Here is an 18,763-nt window from a genome sequence, read left to right as displayed (position 1 = left end):
TGACTGACATGATCGAGAAAGAAACGTGGCATAACATGGCACACCCATTATTGAACACCACCCATTACTAATTATGAAAATATCTCCATGAATTGCCCACATGCCATAAATATAGTTGCAGCCTTCATTGATGCAGCCTTAACAACCCTCTCATCTGTTCACATCTGTCTCGGTGATAAATGCAGATTTTGACCTTTTCCAGTCTTTATCAGATATTGATATATAAATACAAAAGAATCCTTCATACCTTATCTTGTTCACGTGAATAATTTATCTTGCAAATGAGCCACGGGTACTGCTGAGATAATTAAATATTGGAGTTCATATTTGTAAACTGTCAAATCCAGTTCCAGCTTAATCGGTTTGAGAAACAAGTGGAATCGATCCAGTTTGAACCTATTAAAATACAATTATTGACAATTTGGTTAAAAAATCCCGATTCTGACGTGTTAGCAGAATAATTGCCTTGTTAATCCATAGAAAATAAAATTCAACAATGGCGGGAAAGCCCGTCTTTTCCCCAAATCATCACCGTTTCCACTTAACATTTTGGACAGAAAAACTGGTAGGGTTGGTAACATGCTAATTAAATTGGTCCTGGATAAAGCTTGTAATAGGTTGGGATGGAACTTCATTGTGAGACTTCAATGTTTAACAGCATTGATCTCTCTTAGAATTATGTCTTGCATTGGTATTTTTTTTTTAAAGTAAAATATTTTAATATTTTAATTAAATTTTAAAATAAATTTATTAATTTTAAAATAAATATTTTATTTTAAAAATATAAACACTATTAATAGACATGTTTGAATTTAAATTTATTAATTTAAAAAATTATTTTTATATTTTTAAAAAAATTAAAAAAATAAAAGAGCAGCGATCATTGCTCCCAACAGAGGATACCACGTATCTCCCAAGAAAGGAGCACTAGATCTGATGTTCCCTTTCAGAGGAGCACTTTCGAAACACCATGGTCCTTCCTATTTTTTTTATAATATAATAATAGCAATTTTAAATTAATATAAAATATATAATAATATTTTTTAAAATTAATAAAAAATAAAATTATTATTTTAATATTATTACGTAATCAAACTAATAAAAATACTAATGTGATTGCGTTACAATTTTACAATGATAAATTATAAAATAAATACTATAATATAATTTAATTAGACACATCATATGAAATGTGTGTCTATTTTTCTCATATTAAAATATTATCTAATGATTGATTAACAACTGAACTTATATACCTAACACATGATGTTTTTTTAAAATTAGAATGAAGTAGAATGTTCATTCAAAAGTTAATAGACATGTTTGAATTTCAATTAAAATTTAAAATTTAAGTATACATATGTGATTTTTTATTTTTATTTTTTGACAAGTAAAGCATGTTTTAGAGAGAAGACTTACATCGCTCCACTCATTACAAGCGAAAGTGTCCAAGCTGGAAAATCATTTACTATGAATCTATACAATTTCCCTAATATCATCACATTCATAATCTATTGAAGCTCCAAGTACAATCAGCATATTCACAATTCCAAAAGTTCCTGTTAGTTCTACGTCACAAAATCATAACAGCTCGGATCCAGCACTTGCATTTGTCATGTTAAGCTATCCATCCTTGTGAATGGTAATAAAACTGAATCCATCACTCCCTCAAGTGGGCATCAGAAAAGGAGATCCCCATTCCCTTATATTTTCTTTTCGTACGGACAGTATTTGCCTCTCAAAATCAATCATGAAGGATGGGATTCTTTTAAGATTTTTAACAGTGGTCCTATTTTGCTGATGATTTAATTCTGGAAAATTTCATTGTTATTAATTCCGTGGATGAATTTTGTTCTTTCTCTGCTCAAATCATTCACCATCACAAGTCCAAGATTCTGTTCTCAAAAAACATTGATTTTCTCATCTTAAAAAAAAAAAGATATTTTTCAATGAAATTTTTTACCAAAAAACCTTCGGAAAAAAGGCTTTATTGATAAAAATATTTATTGACAATACTTTAGTCCTTAAAAATTTTTCATCGAAAATTGAATATTTTGTCAGAAATACTTAAAAATCATGATAAAAAAGAATAAAATAATCATTTAACTTAGGCCCAAACTTTGATCGAAAAAGACTCAAATTTTATCGAAAATATTATTCAATTTCTATCCAAAGAAACCCAATTTTGATAGAAAAAGGCTTCTACAGTATGCACGTGCGCCTAAGTGTTTAGTTCGTAGTGAAAGCATTACTAAATATAATGTTATCCAATTACTGAACTATCTTTTTTTAAAAATTAGTATAAAATGATATTATATTACTTCGTTCATTATTTGTTTAGAGAATTTAATTTTTTTTAATAAAAAAATTTACAAAATATTATAAAAAAAAAACCTGTACAGAAAAGCTTGACCAGTGATTGATATGTAGAGATTGTTTGGGTCACTGTTAGAATTATGGAATAAAAAGAAACAAGTGCATATTGTACTTGGACGTGGATAAGCCTGCCTATCTAATATGTGTGAGAGGAAGAGTCAATGTTTACTATAATCTAGCTCAATCCAGCTGAAATTTGGCCTTGAGCTCTACTCCAAAATTAGCCTACTACAATTCCAAGCCCAGACCTGGAATGGGGTGGTCCAATCTCTGGGCCTGCAAAAGCTTTAAAATTATTCTTCCTGCCTGCAAAAGACTGATCAATTTAAAGTAAAACTTGTTATAAATTATAGTAATTATTTTTTTTTTTGCTTTTTAAAGTTTCATCCTCACAGAGGGCAAATCAATTAGAAAAAATTTTCACAAAAAAATTGAACAATTTTCTGTTGGGACAACCAAAAAAAGTTGTTCATTTTTTGGGATTTTTTAAATAGGTTAAGAGGACTTGAGCAACCATGTTGTATTAGAGAAGAATGGCGTCCCATGTTAAAAGCAACCAAAACACTAGAAAAATGGTGGTGTTGCAATCGTTTGTAAGAGCAGCCAGCACAGTCCTGCAAGGAACTACAAGAATATTCCTGGGCATGGGTATAAACTCACAGATCATGATGTCATGGTAGGAACCCTGGAAAATCATATGCCTTATAATTGTATTTGTACATGACATAAGAGCAGGTAGCATGCCAATTAACCCATTTCCACCAAATCATTTTTCACTTTATTTTTTTGCCACTTTGATTTTCATTTTTCTTTTGGTCTTTTAGGCAATCTATGGAATTATCATTGGCATCTTAGTTGATGTTAAAAAAACCAGATATCTCATGGTTATTCAATTTTTTTTTGTGCAGTAAATTTGCATGAATGAGGTTGAACAGTCATGACATACACCATGATTATCCTTAAACTTGGGAAATGATGAATATATGCTCTTGAATTGTTTTCCACCTTCTTTCATGCCTATGGTTAGTTCGGGGTATCAAACCTCTAAATAGATATGGTTTCTTCCAAACATGGAAGCAGGCTCAGATACGTGGTCATAGAAGAAACACTTGAGTACCCATTTTTAACTGGCAGGATAGTTGCCCCAACTGGCCTCTCCTAGCATTTGAAAAGGATGTAACATCTTTTCTTTTTTTTGTTAAGAGTAAAACATTTTTTATTTTTTAAATTTTAATTAAAATTATATGAAAATTTATTAATTTTTAAAATAAATACTTTATCTAAAAATCACACTATTAACAGAAATTATAAAAAAAATTAAAATATTTTTTATTTTTATTAATTTAAAAATTATTATTATACTTTAAAAAAATAAAAAAAAATAGGAATGCTCCATAAGGAAAAGAGAGCATCGATCGATGCTCCCCAAAGGAAGGGAGAATCAAATCAGTGTTTGCTAGACATGGAATTTTTTTTAATTAATAAAAATAATATAATTATATAATAATAATTATAAAAATTAATCAAAAATAAAATTATCTTTTTATCTTTATTATGATAACAAGTTGATAAAAAATATCAATAGTTGATTAATAACTAAATCTAGGTGTTTAATATAAAATATTTTTTAAAAATAAAATATTTTTTAAAAATTAATAAGTTTTTGTATAATTTTAATTAAAATTTAAGATATATTTTATATTTTTTTACCAGCGGAGTGATATCTCATTAGCTGTTGTTGGGAGTTGGGAATTTCCCGTACTTTGCAAACAATATTCAAATCACTTTGTTCCTAAGCAACGTGAAAGTTACTGCAAATCATAGGACTGGCATTGACCTTTCATTTTGGATTTTTATGTTGAATAGAACAGGTCAATCACAACCCTTGAGGCCCACAACGAGGAAAGCACAAAGCCACTAGATCCTCAAGGAATCATTATATTCTGTTTGGGAATTTCTTTAAACTTTAAACTTTAAACTTTAAACTATATAAGAATGATTGATAATTAGACTAATACTTTACTCTCCAACTTCCCTTTCTGGTTTGAAGAATATCCCTGGTTAAGCTATACAAGACCACCACTTGACAAGGACGCTGCAGTGACTGTGCCCAAAGTAACTCATGAGAAAGTGGCAGCTGCTTAAAGGCAAAAGCAATCAACGAATACAGGTTTTCTAAACTGCTGTTCTGTCTGGTTCGTTGATAAAAAGGCAGCTGCAAGCATCTGCAAGTCAAAGGAGAAAGAGAAGGAAAGGAAATCAAACATCATTGATCTGGGGAGTCACCTGAATCTCAAATACAACATTTCTTTTAGTGGGATTTGAATGGTGAGTAACCTGAATCTTTCCTTTATGGTATATTGCTGAGATGATTTAATTGAAGTATATTTGCTAGGTCTACTTTTTTCTTCAAAAAAAGTGGTGATATTGCTGATTGATTTTCTGGGAATAATTTCTCAGGCCACACAACTTCCTGCTCCACAGGAAACTGATGGTTCACTAGAGGATCCTCCAGTTAAGTCACCAAGAGTCAAACTCAGTGATGGAAGACATCTAGCTTACAGAGAGAGAGGTGTGCCCAAGGCCAAATCAAACTGCAAGATCATTATTGTTCATGGCTTTGGAAGCTCCAAAGAAATGAATTTTCAAGTTTCCCAAGTACAAAACATTTAACTCTCTTCTCAAATTTACAGTACTTTGGATATTAAGGTAATTAGGCAGTAGAATATAGGAAATAGATGGGATATGAAACACAAAAAGGGTATTGGTAAAACTTCTAGAGTTCATTAGTTGGGCAGAAACTAGTTTTTGAATTCATAGGAATTGCCAGGAAAACATATTAGAAACCCATATGACATGATTTGGAGTTTTTTTTTAACAGCAGTATACAGAAGAATTTATTGAGTACTTTATATGACTGATAAAAGTGCATGTATTTATCACAACAATAGTTGTTATGTCATCTTTTCTTGAAAATTTCTTTAGATTGTTTAAAAATCACCCTTACTAAATTTCTATGGTTTAACGAGGAGAATCCTATCACACCTTCGAGTGAAGGAAGAAAGAACGTGTAGGCCTAAATCTGTGAACGTTAAATGAAGTTAACATCAAAGTTGGTTAAGTTTCCAGGAACTAACAGAAGAGTTGGGGATATATTTTCTGCTATATGATCGGGCTGGCTATGGAGAAAGTGATCCTGATCCCAGGCGCTCAGTTAAAAGTGAAGCATTTGACATTCAAGAACTTGCTGATCAATTACAGATAGGACCAAAGTTTTATGTGATTGGAGTCTCAATGGGATCATACCCCATCTGGAGTTGCCTCAAATATATACCAGAAAGGCAAACCACTCAAATGTTCTGATGCAAAGTTTTGCTGCTTCACTCCTGTCATTATATATTTTACTTACCTCAAAACCATTTGTGCAGGCTAGCAGGTGTGGCTATGGTAGTCCCAGTCATTAATTATCGATGGGCCTCCTTTCCTAACAGTCTGACAAGAGAGGATTATAGGAGAACACTTGTCAGGTTGTTATATTGGATAGCAAAATATGCCCCTAGGCTGCTACACTGGTGGGTTACTCATAAATGGTTCCCTTCACCTTCTATCATGGAAAAAAAGCCTGTATTCTTCAATAAAAGAGATATAGAAGCACTGAAGAAAACAGAAGGATTCCCCATGCTCACCAAGGTAAAGATAACATTGCGTTTGCACAAACAAAGGACAAAGAAAAGGCTTCTTACCGAACACAAAATTTGAAAACAATTCTTCTTCTTCAACATAAATCTATACTTGCGCAATAACTGTCAAATGATAATGATGTTGACAATTATGTTTGTGTCAACAGGAAAGATTACGAGAACGATGTGTTTTTAATACTCTCAGTAATGACTTTCTGGTCTGTTATGGTGATTGGGACTTTGATCCAATGGATCTATGTAACCCATTCCCTCAGAATGAAACCTCTGTTCATATCTGGCAAGGTTATGAAGACAAGATTGTTCCATTTGAACTTCAACGATGCATTTCAAGAAACCTGCCCTGGATTCAATATCATGAAGTTCCTGATGGTGGACACTTGCTTGTGCATTACAATGGTTTATGTGAGGCCATACTTCGAGCACTGTTGCTTGGAGAGGAACATCACCTGTATAGACCAAATGCAGATAAAATTGTACCCTAAATTATTCATGGTTTATTTCATTCTTTAAATGTTTATTGTGTAAACACGTTTGGGTTTTAGAATGATAAACCTGTGTTACATCAGATTCATTATTCATTATTCAATGAATGAGAATTCTTCTTTCTGCTTAGTTCTCTTTTTTTGTCATCTCTACATCGCATTTTATAGCGTTACACCACAAAAGCTTGTTACAAGTAATGTATACGTGAAGTAAGATCCCCCAAACGTTTTAATAGTCTAAGGGCAATCCACATAAAGAAGAGCTGCAATCTTACATAACTGAAATTTGACAAGGTACCACGGATGCAGGGCTTGACAGAAGCAAGCCAATCGGGGAAATAGAGTAACAGTTTGCTGGGCATTCTGAACTAGAAGGCAAAACTGACTTGCAACTTCAACTTGTGACAAGAGTTAGAAATTGAAGAATAGATTAACTGCAGAAAGAGCCAATCAATCAGAAAAGTAATCCAAGTAGCTTTCAGAATATAGTAGAATAGAACTTCCTCAGTAGCATGGCTTGGATTGGAGGAACACTATTTAAGCAATCACAACAATGCAACAAGATACAAATACAATCCACTTTCTCAAATTGTAAAATGGAAAATCTTTTACATGACTCTATGAAGAACTGAAATGACTGATACCAAATACAGGAAAGCCGTCAGTAATGCAAGGAAGACGTTTAAAGCAAGCCTAAACAAAAGGGCAGAGAAGCATAGCTGATACAAACCAAAATGCAGGCTCAATGAAACTTATTTGTGTCATTCACTGAAGCAGATGTTTCCAGCTCCATTGGTCTGAAATTCAAAAAGATGAAAATCGTCAAAGGGGAAAACAGTCCGAAGAAAATTGTGACAAAAAATACATATGTCATTCTTGTGTTTGATGTGTAAGGCTAATTAAGCAACCACCTATGCACCTTGTTAAGCATTCAATGCATTTATTTAACCAGGTCAGAAAGTTCGAGTTGGCATTTTGACATTTCTTAATGATCACCCCCAAAGACCATGAAAGACGAAAATATGCTATGAATGTGCTGATTGTGACCTAACAGAAGCAACTGGTACCACATTATGAATAGAATTCATACTTGCACATGCATATCTTTAGACACACATGCAAAACCAAAGGTGGAAGTAATCCAAACTCATGCTGCAGCTGCAACATGACCATAGTTTTAGCTAGACATATGCAGCATTTCACCACATGAAAATTGATTAATTGTTTCGAATCAACCAATAATTATGGAACATATATAGGACATACTGCTGCTTATCTTAACATTCTGCCCATCGGTTTGAAGGTCATCCCAAATCTTGGACTTGTCCTTATATTGTTTGAAAGAGATGGAAGACAAGATTCTATATGTGTTCCAAGTTCAAACTAGTAATTTAAGCTAAGAGAGGGTCATTAACCTTGACATCCCAAATGGAATTCCTTGTGCTAATTAACCCTGACTATCATTTCCAACTGTTACCAAGTAGAGTATTTTATTCAAATCAAAGGGTGATGGGGTGGCCTCTGAGAATTTGACTCCTTATAAGGGAATTTTGGCAGAAACCAAGAGGCATGTGGCGCAAACGTGTCAAAAAATGTGCCCAAAGTGGGGACCACACCCATTGCATGTATTAAGGTGGCCATGGCAGTTACAGTTCCCTCAGCCTCTCCCCCCACTCAAAACCAAAAGCAAGGAGACCCCTTCCTCCTTCCTCCCCTCCACTCCACAGATTCCCTCCTTTTGGGTTCTCTCAACACATGAAAAAAGAGAACTTGGTTTTCTTTCCCCCAAACTTCTCCCAGCACATCACATTCAGGTAGGTGTTTACATTTCTTTTCCCATTTCTCTCTGTGGTTTCTCTTCTTCATCATGCCATACTAGTTCATATCTTTGATAGCTTCTCTTGTTGGATTTCTCTTCTTTTTCTTCTTGGATATATAGTTGATCCGTACACTTGCATGTCCGTGTTTGGTTTTCCCAACGGCACAAAGCTTAAACTGATGCTCTCATTCTTTCCCGGAGTTCTACTTCTAAACATTTGTTATTTATGTATCCAAATGCATTGACGAGTTCAAAATTTTGACACGCTCTACATTCTTTCCTTGAGATTGATTTTATATTTAGAAATGTTTTCATAATATAGTTTATACTCAGCTATGGGAAAGTAAAATCTCTGAATTCAAGCACATGCAATGGCCAAACATTATTCAGAAAACTAGAAAAAGAAGAAACCAACGAAATAGATACATGAAATCCTTTGGTAATATTTAGGTGCCGCAAGCCCGGCATGGAGATAGACAAAAACTCAACATTTCATGTCGGTTTGGACCCTGTTAGAGCTTCACATCAATATGTTGGATTTTATTTATTTATCTCATCTTAGAGACAAGGGCTTTCAACCCACGTCTTCAAAAAGTAATTATTATTAAGTTAAATGCTCGGTGAATTATATTTTTATTGAAATACGGTAATTAATTACCGCTAAGCTATGCCTTGTCTAATACAAAGAAAAGGCTTAAATGCAATCAAATTTTGGAAATATAAAGGAAAAGGGAATATGGAAACACAGCCACGAGAGAGAGAGGAGTATCAACACTTAAATGGATGGTTGAATTGAAGAATATTTAAGGACTTAGGGCCAATGTTTTGTCATAGCCCATTTGGTTTCAATATTAAAGGCTATCCTCGGGGCCCTCGGGGCATGTTAGCGGTATGTATGCATTGTAAAAGGCCAATTCATTTTGTCCTTTGACAAAGAAAAAAACTCCTGGAAATATACACATCAAAACAATAATCTGAAGCTACCTTGAAACATTATTTGATAAAAGGATAAATCTAATGTTTCTTTACTCGTCTTCAGCTTAATTACTAGCTTTTCAAGTGTGTCAACTATTTTAATCTAGATGACAAATTAACTTCTACCATAAACTGTAGGATTTTTTTGTGTGTTGAAACTTATGTTTGAGTGTTTTTGTCATAGCATAATCATAAAGCCTATTACCTGTACCATCTTGTTCAACACGAGAGGGCAGTCTCCAGTTTGCGGTAAATAATGGCACTTTCTGAATCAGAAAGTGTAGCCTATGGCGGAATCAAAACAGGATCACTGGTACAAGCACTGCAATCACCGCATAAGGAATCAACACCGGATCACTCCATTTCTTCCTTAAACAAACAGAATTCCATTTTCTCACTTACACTTGATGAAATTCAACTTAAGAGTGGGAAGACTTTTGGGTCCATGAATATGGATGAATTCCTTGCCAACTTGTGGAATGTCGAGGAAAACCAAGTTCCATCACAACTCAACCAAAATGAACCTATCAGTGACAAAGGAATGGGCAGTCAACCAACTCTAGCACGACAAGGCTCTTTTTCCATCCCTACCCCACTTTGCAAGAAAACAGTGGATGAGGTATGGTTTGAGATACAGAAAGAGCTACCACAGCAGCGAAAAGCTAACAACATTACTGATCATGAACCTCCTCAGCGGCAACAAACATTTGGAGAGATGACTTTGGAGGATTTTCTCATCAAAGCAGGAGTTGTTCAAGAACCATCGGGATCTTCCCAACGAAAGAAGGTGACCCCTGTCATCCAGACCAATGGCACAAGTTTGGATGCAAACTATGGAATTGGGCATGTGATAGGATCTTCTCAACAAAAAATGGTGACACCAATTCAAAACAACAATGCAAGCTTGGACGCAAACTTCGAAATGGGACGACATGTGATGGGGCTATTCCCAGGTCACCAAATTGTCGCCAACAACTTGGCAACAGCAGGAAATGGTTACGCAGCAGCATATCCTATTTTCACAGGGTCTAAAATTATTATGGGGGAATCTTCAAATGGTGCCGAAAATGGGAATGGTACTAATAGTTTGTTAGAGCCTGCTGTGCTACACAACAAGAAGAGGATCATAGGTGGTCCACCGGAGGTGGTAGTGGAAAGGAGACAGCGCCGCATGATTAAGAATCGAGAGTCAGCAGCAAGATCTCGAGCAAGGAAACAGGTTCATACATATTTCACATGCAGATATAAAATTTTTTTCTTTTGATAGCTCTTGCTAACCATTCATGTACTATATATTTTTGGTTGCCTGTGAATGTCTTTGCAAACAGCATTTACAGTGCACTGTGGAGATAAAATACCTTCAACTGTTACATTTTGGACTCTCATCATTCAGATTGTTGACCGTCTTCAATTGCAGGCATATACAGTGGAGTTGGAATTAGAGTTGAATCAGCTCAAACAGGAGAATGCAAAGCTAAAGCAGCTTGTGGTGAACAGATACTTTTTTTTTTCCTAGTAAAAATTGAAATTAATTGATTCTTTATATAAAAATATGTCGATTAAATACTGCTTCTTGATTTTAATTTGAGCAGGAGGAAAATGAGCAAAGGCGAAAGCAAGAGGTAACTCTTAACTTTGATGAGGATCCAAAAAAAATGGTCTAAATTTATATGTTTGCTTAGTTCTTGCTTCCCTGCATTTGGCATCCAAACTTAAAAAAGATACAAATGTTAATCACTCTATTTTTGGAGAAACAACACACAATTCTATGTTGCTTTTGTTCCTTCCATCATAGTTCCGATGTCAGTATAATGTTTTCTTCAATCATGAACACATAACAGGTTCTTAAGAGAAAGCAAGCAACACATACACAAAGGAAGGTTGACAGGATGAGGACATTAAGGAGAACAGTGAGCTTGGGATGGTGAACTGATTAAAGAGAACCACAGTGCTGAGCTTCATTGGGCAGTTTGTCTTATGTATGTCTAAATAAGAGTGTCTCCAAATCTATTACAGTATTAGTGTCCCTCTTATGTTTTTTTCTTGAAGGGAGTATGTGAATAAAATTTAAGAGTCTGTAGCATTTACTTATGTTAAACTCTTGTCCAAAGATAACAAGCACTTATCTAAATAGTGCTTTTCATGGTAGTGATCATTACTGTGAACAACCCCATTTCCTGTGGGACACAGATGTTTGTCATTATGAACTTAAAATTAGAATAGCTTTGGCCCCTTGCCTTTCTCCAGCATTTTGGGCAATGTTATGTGCTTCTGGCTTTTGTGACTATCTACTATCTTGGACAAAGTAATTTTAAAGATTAAGCTAAAAGCAGCCCAGAATAATTCATATATATTTCAGTGTTTCCTCCAACTTACCCTACTGTCTCATTACAGAATTCAAGATACATAGATATTTTGTATACATAAAGTACTCAATAACGATTTTTTAAATTAGAACTATATGTCTTAAAATTTCAGAAAAATTCAAATAAGTATGGAATTTTTTATTGTATATAATCATATTTTTATATTTTTATTTTAAGTAAAATAAACTTTTATGATTAGTTGTTATTAATCAAAATGTGTCATTTAATATTACATGGTTTTCGTGTAACTTAATAACATGCTATAATGAATAATAGATAATGAAAATTTTTTCTTTTCAGATCAGTAGGACTTGGACGTAAATATAATATAGTGATATTTTGATTAATAATAATTAATCAATCAAAAGAGAAGTACAAAAATTTGATCTAACAAAATTGAAAAATACTAATTTATTTAAATTTTTTTAATAATTTAAAAACTTTTTAAAGTTCATGTCTTGAAATTACAATAATCATTTTTTAAAAATTGATATGGAAATATAAGAATAATTCAATTAATTTGAAAAAAAGAGTTCTTTGTTAAATTAAAAAAAGGCAATTGAGTTTAACAAAAAACCCAAGAGGGAAATGTTTGAAAAGACTTTTTGTTGCAAATCTTTCTCACGATCGTAACACTTTCAAGATGAATATCAGCTTCACGTTTAAAAGACTTATTTTTAATTTGTATCTATTTCTTAGCATAATGAATTTCAAAAATGAAATTAAATTTTATCTTTATAATCTTGTATTGGGAATTACAAAGAATGCTTTGTTCAAGGTCAAGAGGTTCAATTTTGATTTCAAAAGAATGTCTCTTTTCAATATATGGGATATACTGATCATCAATATGAGGCTTCAAATTTTTATTCTCACCATTACATGGACTAGTTTTCAACTGTGAAGCAACATTATAATAAGAGGACAGATTAATCAGAAAGAGAAGAGCTTTTTTTAAAGGTTGATATGCTTGCTCTAAATCCCTAGCCATTATTTATTGAGACAGGAGATAATTAAGAGTTTTGGAAAAAGAGTTTTGATAGATTATTTATTGAGATAGGATGAAGAGAAGTGTAACAAATTTAAAAGAAGTAAAAAAAAACAGTTTCACTTAAAAAAGGATTGTCGTTTTTCTCTAATATAGAAATTAATATAAGTTTGCATGGATAAAATAAAATGACACATTAACATGTCAAAAGGTAAATAATATTTTATAAAATTGTCAAATTTACCATTGAGGAACGAAAGTTAATCTACAATTAGTAGAGGGGGTTTATTTGATTTGTTCAGGAGTTTATTTAAATACAATAAAAAGATATGGACTTAATTAAGTTGTTGAATATAATTCAGGAACTTTTTTAAATATTTAATTAAATAAAAATTAGTTTACAGAAGTAATTAAACTCAAATAGCAGTTTTTAAGAGAAAAAAATGTAATTACTCAAAATATACCTGCATAAGCATAACGTCAACACGTACACGCGGTAAGACAACATTAAAAAATTAAAAAAAGAAAACAAAAGTGACGACGTATTAAGTCTACGGCTAAAGGAATTTTGTTTTATTTTATTTTATTTATATACGCATTACATTATAATCGCTCCCGCTTTTCGTTTAATTTTTTGTGATCTGTCCAAGAAAGAAATTTGCTGATTTTGATCTGCTCTTTCCTTGGTTGATTCTCAGGTAATTGAATCTTTAAACTCTCTAAGCTGATTTTCCATTGCCTTAATTTCACTTCAATTTCAACCTCTCTTTCTCTGATTTCTCTCTTTCTCGTGTTAGGGTTTTTACTATTTATCTATCTTCTTAAATTTTTAAAATTTTTCTTTTTAAAAATCTTTCTTTGCCTGGTTGAGGAGATAATGAACGAAGATAAACGTTTGTCAATTTCTTGTTGAATTTCTCTCTTATTTTTAATTGGTGGTTCAGAGGTAATTATTGAGCTTTCCGCTGCATTTTTTTTTTTCGGTTTCCTATTTATGATTTTAAATGGATATTATTTTTCATGAATCCTTGGGGGGGTTTTTTAGTGGGTTTTTGATGATCATTGTTTTCTTTTCCGTGGATTTAATTGAATTTAATTGGGGATTTTGATTTGTGACTTAAAATCAACAAAGTTTATTGCTTTAGTCTTCGAAAAACTAGCAAAAAGGAAAAGAAGAAGAAGAAGAAGAAAGTAGTTAAGGTTTAACATTGCATGAGAGAAAATGCAGGTTTGTAAATATGTCTAGTTAAGTTCAGATATATGTCCGGAGAATAGTTGATACAATTTGCTAAGACTCGCTGTGGTTTTTACTTTTGTTTTTTAAAATAGTTGCTAAAAGCAAAAGCAAATGGTAAAATGCAAAGTTATAATTGGTTTAAAAATAAAGGTCTAAAATGGTACACTCCTTTTAACATAGTTGTTCTCAATAAAAGTAAAATTGTGCAATTACTTTTCCAAAAAATTATGCTTTTAGTGTTTAAGCTTTCAAATCCTAATGCAAAAGGCAAGAACTGAACAATATGTAAGGTGTCAGTTTATTAGTAGGAAGACAAGTGAGTTACTTGACTTTTGGGGTTAATGGTCTTGGGTTTATGTGTACAGATTTGGCAGTTCTAAGTGAGGAAATTGACGGAGAGAGAAAAAATGTTAAGTGGGAATAATTTAAGCCGAGGGAATGCAGGATCTTCGTCAGATATGCCACCATTGCCTCAGTGTTTGCCTTTGGAGCCGATTACATTAGGCAATCAGAAATATACACGGTCTGGAGAATTAAGCCGGGTTCTGGGTGTTCCTTTTCGAAGTAGTACATCGGAGGATCACACTTTTGGAGTTGCACATCCTAAACCTTCCCCTCCAGTGGCAACGGAGGAGCTTAAGAACTTCAAAGAAAGTGTTCGAGATGCCTCTAGGAAGGCCAGGTATGTCTTTCTTCTTTGTTGCAACCATTCCCTGCAGATAATGCTAAATTTGTGGAAAGGTTTATATTTAATGGAACATGGTATAGTTTATGAGTTAGTTTAGTGACTTTTCATTGTAATTGTTTGGTGACAAGGGAACCTTTAAAGTTAAGCCGGTGATGATAGGTGCTTTCACTGGAAACATAATGGGGAAATAACTGTCAACATGGTACATGATTAGTTACAATGCATGCATTGCTTATGTATCAAGGTGTGTATGCAATGTATTCTCTCTGCATGCAATGTAGATATCCTGTCTTTGCGCATGGGCTTGCCACTTGAGTAATGTAGCCAATTGTCATAGATAGAGTTTATATAGCTTGCCTGCAATTCAGAGGCTTTTTCTCACAGTTGTTCTTTTCTTTTTTTCCTCCTGTCTGCTCATGTACATTGTGCATATTTTGTCTTGATTTTGATGCCGATTGTCATAGATAGAGGTTATATGGCTTGCCTGCAATTCAGAGGCTTTTTCTCACAGTTGTTCTTTTCTTTTCTTTTTTTTTTACCTGTCTGCACATGTTCATTGTGCATATTTTATCTTGATTTTGATGCCTGTTAGTCATAAGTCGCATGAACAGTGTTTGGTTATTGAATCTGCATAGTGCTTCTAACAGGGATAGAGTAAAAAAGTTGCATGAGTCAATTTCTAAACTGGAAAGGTATAAAGAAGCCTTAAGCTCAAAGAAACAACAACGAAGTGATATTTCAAGTGAGAGAACAAGTGGAGTAAACATTGCAAAGATTGGGAGCCAGATTCATAGAAACCCTCACGACATAATGACCCATAGGCTGGAGGATAGGCCAAAAGGGGTGGGGCTAAACAAACGTGTTCGCACATCAGTTGCTGATTTACGGGTTTGTATTTCACTATTATTGCTGGAATTTTTTAATGTTTCAATCTACTTAGTCTTCACATGCATTGCTGAAGATGGTTTTTGTGAAATTCCATGCAATGTTTAAAGATAAATCAGTTGATCTTTGCTCAGCGGTGAACAAAGTTGTTTGTTAGGCATAATTGAATATGCCATTTTATGGAAAAAAAAATAAAGAAGAATAAAAGATAGGCCAGATACTTGAAAACTACTAGTGTGATTACACACCTTCCTTTTTCTCTTTTTTATCTTATGCTTCATTAATTCTATTTTCTTGTTTTCTCTTTCTCTTTTTTCTTTCTCATGAGACCAGGCTGATAATAGGACTGCTGTGAATCCAAGGCAGCAGGGAATAATAGAAAAGGATGGTGATGTGCTTTCAGCTGTTAATGGGGGTTCTGCTCGAATTGAGGAAAAGATCCGCAGATTGCCAGGTGAAGGATGGGAAACAAAGATGAAAAGGAAACGGTCTGTTGCAGCTGTAGGAAATAGAGTTACTGCTGGTGACCGGGATGTAAAACGAGCTATGCAACAGAAGCTGAGTTCTGAATCAAAGTTGCGATCATGTGATACACAGGGTTTTAGGTGATTGTCTAAGGATTGAACTTGCTTCCTGGTTCTGATTAAAAAGAAAAGAATACTTTCTAGTATGGCTGCATTGAGTATAGTAGTTTTCGACTGGAACTGTGTATGAAAAATTTGGTTTAGTCTTGGGCTAGAAGTTTTATGTGATCCTGGATATATTGCTGATGAGGCTGGCCATGGCAAACAAAAACCCTTTTTTGATTGTCTGTGGACATTTCATCATTGTTATCAATCAAACTGGCAGTGTAGTAGTAATTGAGGAAGAAACATTCTGTTCTACTATTTATTGCTGATAGATTTGATGACCGCAGTCATTATTCATAATGTATGGAAGTTTGTAATTTTTGTTCTGTATATAGAAAATCTATGCAGGTTCTTAAATTTGACTACTAATAAAATTTCTGTGACATGTAGTATAGTAATAGTTAAGCATACAAATGTCTAGGCTTAAGAACTCGCATCGTATTTTGGATTGACAGACCTTAGTGCTTGCATTGTTTTGTATTTTTAATCCTGCTTTGTTGTTTCCATTTTACCTGCTTTTAATTGTAATATAAATATAACTGCTTCTTTGCTGGTATAACTTTCTTGAATGCTTGATAAGATATCATCATTTTCTGATGAAAGTGAAGAAAGATTTCCTCTACCTCTGTCTTAAGGTCTTGTCACTGGATTGATTATTTGCTTCAAGTTTAGGCTTTAAGTTTATGAGTTATGCTGATCCACAAATTTTCAGCTGTTTGTCAAATCTGTTCTGTATTAATGTTCTCTTACTCTTATGTTAGTGGGGCCTTTTGTGCATACAGATCAAAATCTTCCCCTGGAGTTAGTGGAATCAACAGGTCAGATGGTTCTTTTGAGGCTGCTGGTTCAGATGCCAGTACAGTGCTTAGGAACGAATTGGAGAGTAACTCTATTCCTCGGGATCGTGCAGCTATGTTGGAGCAGAGGGTTTTAATGAAAGCAAATAATAAGTATATGCCTTCATTTTATTTCTAGCAGTCTGTAGAGAAAAAATGTGGGCGGAAAACTTACATAGTTAACATCTATCAAATTTTACATTTAATTACCGTGTATGATATTCATTTAATGTTTTCTTCTCCGTGGTTATTGATTTTTGTAATGGCTCTGTTTGTTAGGGCAAGTCTCCAGGATGACAACCAAGCAAGTGGGCCGACTACAATGCTAAAAGGAAAGGTTTCTAGGGCACCACGAAGTGGTTCCATCATGGTGTTGGACTCATCTTCAAAAGTTCACCTCTCATCTGGAGCTTTGCAGGGTTGGGAACAGCCAAATCTAAATAAGATACAAGCATTAGGTGTTGGGAGCAATCAAAAACGTCCAATGTCTACAGGTTCCTCTTCGCATGCTATGGCCCAGTGGGGTGGTCAGAGACCACATAAAAACTCACGTACGAGGAGAGCAAATTTAGTGTCCCCTGTCTCTAATGCTGAAGCTCAGATTTCAACTCAAGGCTTTGCAACATCTGATTTTGGTGCTAGGGCATCTGTTGGAACTGGTGGGTCACTGCTTGGCAGCAGTATAGATAATGCTACTCTAAAAATTAAGAGGGAACCTGAGAATGTTTCTTCTCCATTTGGGTTATCTGAGAGTGAAGAATCAGGAGCTGCAGATAGCAAATCAAAAGAGAAAGGAATTGATTGTAGTGAGGTTACTCTGCCTGCATCTCAAAATGCTGGGGCTTTCTTATTGCCCACAAGGAAGAAACAAATGTCTACTAATGAAATTGGAGATGGAGTCCGAAGACAGGGAAGGAGTGGAGGCAGTGCACCACTCTTGACAAAACCAATTGTTCATCCAATGAGGGAGAAGTTGGAGAATCTTACTACGACCAAGCCAATTCAAACTTCGAGATCTGCTTCTGATAAAAATAGAAGGTTCTTAATATTTTTTGTTGGTTCTTATTAATAAGTTGTTTATTTGACTTGATGAAATCTGACAAATGAATCATATTTCTTGGGTTCAGTAAAACAGGTCGTCCACCTTCCAAAAAGCTGAAAGATCGCAAGGCTTCAGCACGTGTTGGGTCGATGCAAAATAATGTTTCTTCAGATTTTACAGGTATTTACTAGGCTCATGAGTCTTTTGGCTGCATATTATGTAAGAATTAGAAGAGTATCAATTCGATTGTGTCAGTATGATTGCTCTATGAAGTCTCTGATGTTCTAATCATTTTGCATGGGTGTTTTCAATCTTAAAGCTGTGCATCAATGGTATGACTCTAATACGTCATCTCTATGGTCAGACATTATCATTTGGAAAAATATTTTGCTCTTGGTGTTAGTTTAGCTATCAACAATTTATATGTGTGTGCGTGTATGGATTTAATATTTCTTTTAATGGAGCTTTATTTTTGTTTGTTTAATTTCTAAATTGGAATGAATTTCAGAATCACTCCTATCTGTATGCATATGCCTCTACATTTTTTGTGAACTACTAAACTTGCTGAAATGTCGCTGAAAAATCCCTGAAAGTTCCTGGAGTGTATTCTTAACGACAATGTGTTTGGGATGCCATGTTCAGGTGAATCTGATGATGATCATGAGGAACTATATGCAGCTGCCAGTTCTGCTCGTAATGCTAGCAGTACGCATTTCTCTCTCTTCAATGATATCCCCCCAAC

General features: G+C 34.0%; 3 protein-coding genes across 4 annotated transcripts; all 3 read left to right on the top strand.

Moving 5' to 3' along the window:
• Positions 1–4,347: 4,347 nt before the first annotated feature.
• On the top strand, positions 4,348–6,682 carry LOC110412229 (uncharacterized). Of its 2 annotated transcripts, XM_021422748.2 has the most exons (5): positions 4,348–4,704; positions 4,837–5,034; positions 5,506–5,717; positions 5,805–6,066; positions 6,224–6,682. In XM_021422748.2, exons 1-5 carry the CDS (start codon positions 4,702–4,704, stop codon positions 6,557–6,559), a joined length of 1,011 nt encoding a protein of 336 aa, XP_021278423.1. In that variant the 5' UTR covers positions 4,348–4,701; the 3' UTR covers positions 6,560–6,682. The 2 variants fall into 2 exon arrangements, with proteins under 2 accessions (XP_021278423.1, XP_089639003.1); XM_089782877.1 differs by lacking the exon at positions 4,348–4,704.
• Positions 6,683–9,609: 2,927 nt separating this feature from the next.
• DPBF2 (Basic-leucine zipper (bZIP) transcription factor family protein) lies at positions 9,610–11,423 on the top strand. The gene is made up of 4 exons (XM_021423416.1): positions 9,610–10,572; positions 10,771–10,842; positions 10,946–10,975; positions 11,195–11,423. The coding sequence occupies exons 1-4, from the start codon at positions 9,610–9,612 to the stop codon at positions 11,279–11,281; spliced, it is 1,152 nt and encodes a 383-aa protein (XP_021279091.1). The 3' UTR covers positions 11,282–11,423.
• Positions 11,424–13,297: 1,874 nt separating this feature from the next.
• LOC110412404 (spectrin beta chain, brain) lies at positions 13,298–18,752 on the top strand (the record flags this gene model as incomplete). The annotated part of the gene is made up of 8 exons (XM_021422934.2): positions 13,298–13,402; positions 14,307–14,623; positions 15,277–15,517; positions 15,848–16,119; positions 16,905–17,093; positions 17,259–18,017; positions 18,107–18,201; positions 18,664–18,752. Coding segments are annotated over exons 2-8 (1,920 nt in total), but the record flags the coding sequence as incomplete, so codon positions are not given.
• Positions 18,753–18,763: the final 11 nt, after the last annotated feature.

The sequence above is a fragment of the Theobroma umbraticum genome, unplaced genomic scaffold (genome assembly GCF_002168275.2).
Source record: "Theobroma umbraticum cultivar Fairchild unplaced genomic scaffold, ASM216827v3 scaffold_95.0, whole genome shotgun sequence".
Taxonomy (NCBI): Eukaryota; Viridiplantae; Streptophyta; class Magnoliopsida; order Malvales; family Malvaceae; genus Theobroma; species Theobroma umbraticum.
The sequence above is the reverse complement of the archived record's forward strand: the minus strand, read 5'-3'. Positions and strand labels throughout refer to the sequence as shown.